The sequence below is a fragment of the Neophocaena asiaeorientalis genome, unplaced genomic scaffold, assembly GCF_003031525.2.
Source record: "Neophocaena asiaeorientalis asiaeorientalis breed wild unplaced genomic scaffold, Neophocaena_asiaeorientalis_V1.1 scaffold87, whole genome shotgun sequence".
Classification (NCBI taxonomy): Eukaryota; Metazoa; Chordata; class Mammalia; order Artiodactyla; family Phocoenidae; genus Neophocaena; species Neophocaena asiaeorientalis.
Window position 1 is genome coordinate 3,095,795 of NW_020175432.1, and position 10,273 is coordinate 3,106,067.

The 10,273-nt window shown below is 57.5% G+C and overlaps 1 protein-coding gene across 1 annotated transcript in view; it reads left to right on the plus strand.

The window, feature by feature from the left end:
* Positions 1-10,273, plus strand: part of CRTC1 (CREB regulated transcription coactivator 1) — a 77,161-nt gene that overhangs the window by 45,934 nt on the left and 20,954 nt on the right. The window contains exons 2-7 of the mRNA XM_024767476.1: positions 225-394; positions 1,442-1,558; positions 4,390-4,527; positions 5,564-5,625; positions 7,595-7,689; positions 9,777-9,862. Coding sequence (XP_024623244.1) covers positions 225-394; positions 1,442-1,558; positions 4,390-4,527; positions 5,564-5,625; positions 7,595-7,689; positions 9,777-9,862 — 668 coding nt within the window. The remainder of the gene's footprint in view (positions 1-224; positions 395-1,441; positions 1,559-4,389; positions 4,528-5,563; positions 5,626-7,594; positions 7,690-9,776; positions 9,863-10,273) is intronic.

Sequence of the window (10,273 nt, forward strand, 5' to 3'; positions counted from 1 at the left end):
AAGGTAACCCGTGCCCATCGCCCATCCTACTTGGCCTCCCCCTCTGTCCTGACCGGGGGCTAGCCTATTTCATCTCGTGCAACCGCAGGGAGGGACACAGTGGGGTGTTCACGGTGAGCGTCTCCAGCCATTGGAGACAGAGCCTGGGCCGGACCCTACAGATGCCTGAGAACCACCCGCGGACGAACGGAGCAAGGTCAATCTCCCTCCTGGCTCCACCGCAGCTCGCAGGAAACAGCTGTTTACCTGGGTGAGGTGCTCGGCCGGGCGAGCAGCCAGTTCCCGAGCTTCACTTCCCCCTCCGGTGTCGGAGGCCCCCCAGGAAGCCGGGACTGGCGTGGGAGAGCCGGGCGGTGTGGGCGGACAGCAAACGGAGTGCTGCCAGGAGCTGTTTGTGAGGGAACGTGAGCCGGTCTTGTTGTGTACACAGCGTCGACCCTAGCAACCGCCCCAGCCGGCTGGAGCGGACACCCACCTCTCCCCGGGTGCCCAGCTGCCACCCCTCCGTCACAGCACCTGCATCCCAGCCTGGGCAGACTGACGGGCTTTGGGGACCTGGCTGAGGGCCTAGGGCCACCGGTGGTCTCAACCAGGTCACGAGCATCTGCTATTCCTGGCAAAGTGGAATCGATGCTCCAGCGAGGAAAGGCCCGGTCCCAGCCCCGCACCAAGGCAGCCGTGGCTGGTCAGGGAGCCCCGGACTCCTGGTTCTGAGGCCTGGCCCAGCAGGACGAATCCCCACGCGAGTGATGGGCAGAGGACTGTGCAGGGTTGCAGCCACCCCAGACGAAGGCTCTGTAATGCGTGAGGCTGGCGGGGCAGGCAGAAGGAGCCTGGGGGCTTGGGCAGGACTCCTTAGAACTCAGGCGGGGTCTGGCAGACCCTCTCGCCCTGTGTGTGCTGTCAGAGGGATTGTACATGCTGCACTTTGAAAGCCAGCACTGCACTTCTGAGTTGGCCTCTCTGATTCAGGCCAGTGGAAAGACAATTTCTCCTGTGTCCGGGCGTAAATTCGCAGCCTCTGGCCCGCACCCCAGGAACGCAGCCTTTGGCGTGATAAGAAATGGTTCCCCTGGGGGGGGGTGAGGGGCCTCCTGCACAGGCTCCAGGCTCCAGGTCCACTTGATACTCTTGCTTATTCACAAATTGTCTGAATCAGCTGGCGACGCCCCCTCAAGTTCATGGAGGCAGCACCCCCAGGGCGAGTTTCCCTGCCTGGGGAGGGCCACCTGGGGGTCTCGGGTCTCTGATTCTGCTGGTTTTGGTGGAGAGAATCATGGCTCCTTTGAGAATCTGAGTCATGGGGGTGCCACACCCTCTGTGCCCGGTGCCACTGACTCCACTACTTGGGGCCCTGGGGAATGGTGCTCCGCAGGGTGTGCTCAGGAACCACACCCCCCCCGCTCCCCCCACACTGTAGCTGTCGGTTTCTCTCTTGCAGCTCCAGCTCCAAAAGTCCCAGTACCTGCAGCTGGGCCCAAGCCGTGGCCAGTACTATGGCGGGTCCCTGCCCAACGTGAACCAGATTGGGAGCGGCACCGTGGATCTGCCCTTCCAGGTGAGCCCCCATTCCTCTCCCACACCACCTCCCACCTGGAGTGTGTTGCAGTCTGGGCCCTGGCCACAGAGCCAGAGAGCGTGCATGACAGCCTGTGAACAGCTGGGGTCACCAGACAATTGCCGCCGCCCACCCAGCCCCCGCCTACTCCTTCCCCTGGGATGGCCTGGCCAGGCCTCACCCGGATCCCCCCTGCCCATCCTCTTGTCAGCAGAGCCCGCAGAGAGGCCGAGGTCTGGCTGTGAGTGTTTCGGCAGCCGCTACACCTGTTGGCCGGCTGTGCGGCAGCGGGAACTGCTCAGGGCCTCTGGGGCTTGGCTCCGTCCCGCTTCACTAATCCGCAAGCCCAGCAATTCTCAGAAGGAGGCCCCTCAGCCTGACCCCACTTGTCTGCAAACGTTTTCTGGCAGAGACCCACACAGCACGGCTCCCGCAGGCCGCATAGCTGCCGCGCACGTCCTTATCATAAGTAAGAACAGATAAGGTCCACCGCCTGCCCGGTGCAGGGCCGGCCTCTTCTCCTGGGCCATGTCCCTCGACGCTGGTCCGCAGGTGGAAGTGGGGGCACGGTGGGCCCAGGAGCGGGGCCGATAGCTGGGCCCGCCGCCCCCCGGCACGGTATCTGGACTCCTGCAGGGACAGGTCCGCCGAGCAGCCACGCACTTGTCCCGTTGCTGGGACGGAGCCCCAGAAACAGCCACGTCCGTTAGCATGTTGACAGGCCAGGTGGAGCTGGGTCGCTCCCACAGGGAGCTCAGTCCCCACCCACCCCCCAGTCATTCCTCAGCTTGTACTCCTCCCACACTGCTGCTGGGATGTGTCAGGGCACCAGCCCAGGGTCCCGCAGGCTGGCTTGGGGTCCGGCTGGCTCAGCTCTGAATCCCCAGGGCCTCTTGGAGCACGGCCCTCCTCACATGGCCTCCACATCAGAGCAGATAGATGCATGGGGCTGTCATGCTGATCTTCACATGCTCCAAAAGCCTCACCTCTTTGTCAGGGCCCTTTCTAGTTTGGGTTTTCTCCTCTCCTCCCTGGCTCCCCTCTTCCTCTGTTTCCCCATCCCCTCCTCCGTCAGACAGTGTCTCTCTGGGCATCCCCAAACTTGGCCCTGCCTGAGGCTGCTGTAGAGCCCCCGAGGGCCGAGGGTGCATGGGGGCCTGTTGGGCTTCCCACTGGGGGGCCAGGCGAGGCAGGAGTGTCTCAAAGTCTTGGTTCTTTGCATTTTCAGCCCAGCGGATATCTGGGGGAGGCTCTGGCAGCGGCTCCTGTCTCTCTGGTAAATGAGCCCCTGGGCTGAGGCCTCGGCATCCCCGGCACGTGTGCGGGCGCTGGGTATTCCTGTGCGGCCGCCCCCATGGCCCAGCGGGAGGTGTCCCGTCTGCCAAACGGAAGCAGATTCGCTCTGCACCCCCTTGTCTGGGGAAGTGCATATGGTCGCGTCGAGAGACCCCTTCCCCGGGGGATCCTAGCATGCGTGCCAACGCTGCATGGTTCGTTCCTGTGACACATGCACACGCGTGTGCGCGGATCCTAACTCGGCCTGGCGAGCTGGGCTGTGGCTGGGCCCGAGCTTCTCTGTGCCTCTGGCTCTGCTTCAGCCGCCTTGGTTTCCCCTCTGGGCTTCCAGGCGTCTCTGGGAGGAGATGAACGGCCCCTGTCCTCTGGTGTCTGTGCCTGGACAGTGAGGTTCCTACCCTCCCTCGGTCACTGCTATCTCCCGGGCCCACAGCCTTTTGGAGGCAGAAGCACAGAAAGACCCAAGCTGGCAGCGTCCTTGCTGGGTCAGAGAAAGACAGGGTCCCTGGACGCCAGGGGTCCCCAAACACCAGGGAGAGCAGTCAGCCCTGAATGCTAGCCGAGGTTTTCGGACAGGTGGAGAAGAGCAATGAGCCAGCCAGTGGCATTCTTCCGGAGGAAATTGGTTTTTGCCTGGCTGCCCAGAGAAGACAGAAGGGCCCAAGGGCCAGATGGCCAGGTAGGAGGCTGGTAGCTGCCTCCAGAGCTAGCTAAGGCTGCCAGTCTCACCCCAGTCAGATGGTGAGGGGCCCATGGCACCAGGGCTGGTGGAGAGCAGGCTCTTGGGGACCTCAGGAGCATGGAGCCAGGAGTGGGAGCCGGACGTGACCGGGGGGGCCTCATGCCAGCCCCAGGTGCTGAAAGGGAGCCCCGTCCAGCCAAGCTGTGGGCCAGGGCTCCGGAAAGTGCCTGCACTTGGCTGCCGGTGGTGCTGGGACAAGGCTGTGGGGGAGAGTGCGTGGGGGCCGAGTCTCAATCAGGACCAGCCCCAGGCTCCACGAGGAGCCTCCAGGGAGCCAGCACTTGGCCAGGTGGGCCCCTGAAGTCCTGGGCTGGAAGCCCTGGGGCTGTCTCTTGGCAGGCCCCTCCAGGGATGACGTAGGTGGGGAGAGGAGGCCGGCCAGGCCCGGAGAGAGAGGGCGGAGGCCTGTCTGCACCTGGCGAGGCTGGGAGGGGGTGCTCGGGCCGTCTGCACCCCTGGCACCCTGGCCGGCTCCGGGCCCCGAGCTTGCGCCGCTCTGCCTGGCCCGTGCATGCCAGCTGCACTGCACGCCTGCCGCCCCGGCACCTGGAACCCCAGCGCGCCGCCACCCCTACAGTGCTCGGAGGCTGGGGGCAGAGGCCGAGGAGGAAAGGAAGCCCATCTGGAGTAGCCGAGGGTGTCTCCAGAACTGGGCAGGGAGGTTGTAGAGGGACCCTGAGGCGAGATCCTGGGGGCAGAGCTGGGGTCAGATCTTGGACCACAGCTGGTAACTGTGGTTTGGGTTCCTCTCTCTTTTTTTCCATCTCTTCCTCTCCTCCCTCCCCACCCCCAGACACCCTTCCAGTCCTCAGGCCTGGACACCAGCCGAACTACCCGGCACCATGGGCTAGTGGACAGAGTGTACCGGGAGCGTGGCCGCCTTGGCTCCCCACATCGCCGGCCTCTGTCAGTGGACAAACATGGAAGGCAGATATCCTTTTTCCAGAGGATGGGGGTGGGGGTGGGGGCGGGGGCCACTTCATCCAGCTGGTGGACCTGCCTGCTGCCAGCTCTGTGATAGAATCAGGGCCGCTCCAGTCCTCCAGGGCTACCGGGCCCCACCAAGAGGGGGTGCCATTGCATGGCAACCCTGGAAGACTTCCTGGAGGAGGCAGTGCAAGCTAAGGAGCCTTTAGCCAGGCGGGGGCTAGGGGAGCACAGGGAACAGTGACACAGTAGGCCACTGGAGCACACAGCCTGAGATGAGAGTTGGGAGGGTACGCTCAGATGCCTGACTGGGCAGTGGGGCCCAGGAAGGCTGTGAGCAGGGCACCCACACGTCAGGGCCATGGTGGTGGACCCCTCTGGGGGCCATATGGAGCCAAGGCAGTGGGGCCGAGGGAGATCTGAGCCAGACACAGACAGATCAGAGGGAGGCTTGATCTGAAGACACAAAATTTGCCTTTGCACCTCTGCCAAGCAGAGAGGTTGTGAGGAATCCCACCCCCACCACCGACTTGGCTGCCCCCTGGTACTTAACCAGCCAGGCTCCCCCGCCATTGCGGTCTGAGTGGCTGCTCCTGGGAACCCCGGCTCTCTAGAACAGAGAAGCCTGTTCTTTCCTGGTTCTCGTTTCCATGGGCTGGGGGAGCCTGAGCAACTGGGCGCCAGACCAAGCCCTCGGGCCCTGGGAGTCACCCTGTCAGCCCAAAGTTAAGAGTCAAGACCAGGGTCAGCTGAACTAGACTCCCTGCAGCCCCCCCTACGGGCCCCCGTTTCATGGCTGAGGCCCCTCTTGGAAGGGGTGCAGCCTGCACGTGCGCTTGCAGGGGGTGAGTGCTGAGTGCTAGGTGGATGGGGCTGCACCCTGGGGGCTGCTCGCAGCCAGGCAGGAAAGGCCCCCGCCCCGAGGCCCCAGCTGTTTGCCGGCTCCCAGCAGCCTGGCTACTCGGGCTGGCCAGCACAGGGTTCTTGGGGCTCAGGGCAGGGCCTCAGCTGACAGCACCATCCCCTTAACTTATACTCACGCGGACAGCTGCCCATATGGCACCGTGTACCTCTCGCCACCTGCGGACACCAGCTGGAGAAGGTCAGTGACCCAGAACCAACCCCCAGCCCTCTCATTGGAAACAAAACTATACTTTCATCGTGGCCGTGCTTGGAAAACCAATATGCAGTCACTTAAAAATGACAAAACTTAGAAGCATCCAGAAGTTTCTAGAAATCAGCTCTATCCCTGTAAACAATGAGGTCACAGTTTTGGGGTCTTCCAGGGAGTTTTTTTTCCCCTCTATTTATGACTTTTTTTTTTCCTTTTCTTTTTTAAACAAAGTTGGGAGTTGTCGCTTGCTTTATTTAATGCTCTATTATGATTGTTTCCCACATTCCTGAAAAGCCATAGAAAATTTGATTGGAAAAGTATGATATATTTATATAGAAGATTAGGAAAATACATAAATGCATCTAGAAGATGAAAAGAAGTCCATAATGCCATCATCTAGGAAGATCTAAGATAACAATAATATAGTTAATGTAAATCCCTACAATAACACAGATGATAGTTACACACCAGTGTGAATGTACTTAATGAAATAGAAGTGTATACTTAAGAATGGTTAAAAAGGCAAGTTGTATATTTATTTTAGCACACATACACAAAAAAACATATGTAGGTGACTTCAGTAAACAAAGACCCAAAGTAAACAAGCTGTTAAAAAAAAACACAGCACAAAATATATCATTCAATTAGGGACTTCCGTAATTAGGGACTTCCCTGGTGGCGCAGTGGTTGAGAATCCGCCTGCCAATGCAGGGGACACGGGTTTGATCCCTGGTCCGGGAAGATCCCACATGCCACGGAGCATCTAAGCCCGTGAGCCAGAACTATTGAGCCTGCGCTCTAGAGCCCGTCAGTCACAGCTACTGAGGCCGCGTGCCACAACTACTGAAGCCCGCGCGCCTAGAGGCCAAGCTCTGCAACAAGAGAAGCCACTGCAGTGAGAAGCCCACGCACCACAATGAAGAGTAGCCCCCGCTCGCCACAACTAGAGAAAGCCCGCGCGCAGCAACTAAGACCCAACAACGAAGACCCAATGCAGCCAAAAATAAATAAATAAATAAATTAAAAAAATAACATAATTAAATGCCCATCAAGCGCGTGTTCACATACCAGGTCCTATTTCAACCATCACATACATTAACTGATGTAAGACGCACAGAGCTCTGTGGAGTGGGTGCTGTTATCCTCCCCATTTTAGGCATAAGAAAGCGCGCAGAGAGGTCAGAACACTTGCTCAGGGACAGACAGCTGGTGGGGAGCCAGGATCCCCCTGGCTCCTCACAGCTCAGCTGGCCCCTGGGTCAGAGGCAGCCCGGTCCTCTGTAACCTGCTGTTGTCCTTGAACCAAGTTTCCTCCACGTCACTCTCAGTGTCTGGGACATCCCCGTTGGGGGTGTGTGGCTGTTTCCCCGAATTGGCTGTGCAGCTGGACCTGCCCTTTGCGTGTCTGCCCAGCTCCCCGTGGCTGCCCCTGGTTTCCTAGGCAGCTGAGGGGTTTTTCTGAGGACCCTCCCTCCAGGCACCTGCAGCTGGGGGCAGATTGTGTTATTGGGGCAGAGAGTGGAGCTTCTCCCAGACTCCTGGGAGCACTGGGCTGGTTGGAGCAAGACACCCCCCCCTTGGCCATTGGTCACCAGTAGGGGACTCCATGATGGGTTCATACTCCCAAGGCTGGGCCACTGTGGGACTGTCAGGCCCTCTCTCTTCAGGGTTTCAACAGAAAAGCACTACCTTTTCCCTAAAGCCGCGAAGGCCATCGAAGGGGCAGGGTTGGGCAGGGGCTGGTTAGGAATGAAGGGACAGCTCTGCTGCAGCCTTTGCAGACGAAAACCAAAATCACTGTTGTGGTTCTTCAGGGTTTTTGCTCAGGTATGCAGCTCACAAAAATGACCCATGACTGCCACCCTGTTCCATCGGGTGGGTCCCAGATAGAGTGGAACCAGGACTGTCCCTTCGTCCCCTTTGGGGCCAAGGCTCACTGTCTCTCTCCTCTCCCCAGGACCAATTCTGACTCTGCCCTTCACCAGAGCACAATGACGCCCACCCAGCCAGAGCCTTTTACGGGTGGGTCCCAGGACGTGCACCAGAAAAAAGGTATCAACGGGGCCCATGGGTGTCTTTCCTGGGGTCAGGCAAGTCCAGTGGCTGACCGCTGTGCTCCCAGAGGTCACAAATATGTAGGTGGACAGACCTGAGAAGGAAGACTCAGCAGGTGCTGTGGGACAAGGGGAGGGGTTCAGGGAAACTTTGAGATGGCGCTATTTGAGTTGGATTTTGAGGAGTGAGTAGGAGTTTTCTAGGCAGAGAAAACAGTCCCTGCAAACTCAGATTGGCTTCTGATTATGGATTCAGGGTATGGCCGTGCAGTCTGGGGGCCTTGCAGATTCTTTCAAATGTTGGGAGCAGCAAGCCCGGGGAAAAGGGGCATTTATCAGCTCGTGACCAACAGTCGGAGCTAGATGTTCAGCTTCAGGTATCGTTTGATCCAGGGCTTCACACTGGATCATTTCCCGGCTCTGATGCTCAGAACCTCTTGGTCCACAGGGTCTGTCCTGGCAACAGTGTGTGGAAAAGAGGCTAACTGTTCCCTAACTCTTGTCCAGAGCTTCCTTTCCAACTGGGTCATGCACACACCCCTGCAGCTGGGGCAGATCTGTGCCCAGGCCTCAGTTCCTCCTTGGAGCCAGGTATGGAGGCAGCATCCCTGGGACCTTCCAGGAAGGTACATGGCATCTTAAAAACTGGGGCAGTGTCACCCAGAGAGGGGAGTGTGATGCTATGAGGCCAGCCCTAGAAGCCCATGTGGGCCCGATCTGCTCCAGGACACTGAAACCAGACAGTTAATCATTTACACTGCAGGTCCAAACGTTTACCACTTTTTTGGTAGCATTTCACTGTGTGAGTATGTAAACATACCGGGGAGATTTTGCTGATAGAAGAAGGATGGTCAACCAGAACTTCACCCCTTGGTGGGCAGGGGCTCTCCTCATGTGATCTTTCCAGCTCATTGGGCATCAAAGGCGAGATTGCAGAAGGGAATGTCTCCATAATAAAAGCGAGGATTCCAAATGCCTAGGGGTGACGAGAATGGACCTGGCACTTCCCTCCTGTTCCTGATGCTGGGGGCAATTCAGAGGGCGCTGTCTATCCTGAGGGAGGTCCGCCAGGAACTTGGGGCTTTGGGGGTGGGTGAGTGGGCTTCGCCCTCCCCAGGGACTCTTTGTGACCGTGGAAGGACCCCTGGTAGCCCAGAGTCCAGTTGGCCTTGGTGGGGGTGGGGGGGTGGGACACATCACCTCTCCCCGTTGCTCTAGGAAGGGCCCAGGCAGTAACGAAGTCTGGTGTTAGCCTGGCTGTCCTCCCATCCCTCAGTCCAGGTTTCTAGAAGGAGGAATTAACCTCCTCCTTCTAATTATGTTCATAATGGCGCTATTGCAGCACTGAACCTCCAACAGGCATCAGGAAATTGGATCTCATAAAGAAAGTGTTGAATCTCACGTTAACTGAAAGTTTTAAGGAAAGGGGCCTTCAGGCACAGCTGGTTCCAGGGCCTCGACCGATGCCCATCCAGTCCCTTAGACCTTCTCTCTCCTCCTTTCCTCCTCCGGGACTGGTTGGCATTGCAGCTAACTCACAGAGCCGTAGCTACCATGGTTGGATCGACCTCAGACTACACTGAGCTACGTGGCTTGGTGCCAAAAGCCCAAGAAGGGCCCGGCCCCTGGGTGCTGACAGCCCAGAGGGGGAGGCAGGTGTCCACAGGGCTGTAGGTGGGGTGCACGGGGTGAGGCGACCAGTCGTGGGAGATGGGAAGAGATTCTTGGCTGTTCTCTGCAGCCCGAGGCCTGAGTGGGTCCTGTGAGAGGCAGAGTTGACACACGTCCTTAGCTCCAGAGCTTTCATTTTCATTTCTTTATAAGTCACAAGTTCTCTGACTTTTTTTTTTTAACTTTTCTTTTTCTTTCTTTCTTTCTTTTTTTTTTTTTTTTTTTTTTTTTTTTTTTTTTTAACGAAACTCTTTTTTTACTTTAGTACAATCCCCAGAAGTTACTGTTGGGGTAGTTTCATTCATATCACGGTCGTGACTCTGTATGCCAGGGAAGTGCCCTCCTGGTGCCACCACACAGCTGCAAAGATTCCTTTTCTGCTTCTCCTTCTTCTCCAACCCCACCCCACCCCAGTCTTACTATTAACAGTCCCTGGAATGGAGGAGACCACATCAGAGATGGACAAGAACCTTTCCAAGCAAGCATGGGACACCAAGAAGGTAAGAGCCTAAGGGTTTTCGGAAGTGGTTTTCCTTCTTGATCTTTTTTTTTTTTTTTTTTTTTTTTTTTTTTTTAACGAAACTCTTTTTTTACTTTAGTACAATCCCCAGAAGTTACTGTTGGGGTAGTTTCATTCATATCACGGTCGTGACTCTGTATGCCAGGGAAGTGCCCTCCTGGTGCCACCACACAGCTGCAAAGATTCCTTTTCTGCTTCTCCTTCTTCTCCAACCCCACCCCACCCCAGTCTTACTATTAACAGTCCCTGGAATGGAGGAGACCACATCAGAGATGGACAAGAACCTTTCCAAGCAAGCATGGGACACCAAGAAGGTAAGAGCCTAAGGGTTTTCGGAAGTGGTTTTCCTTCTTGATCTTTTTTTTTTTTTTTTTTTTTTTTTTTTACCAAC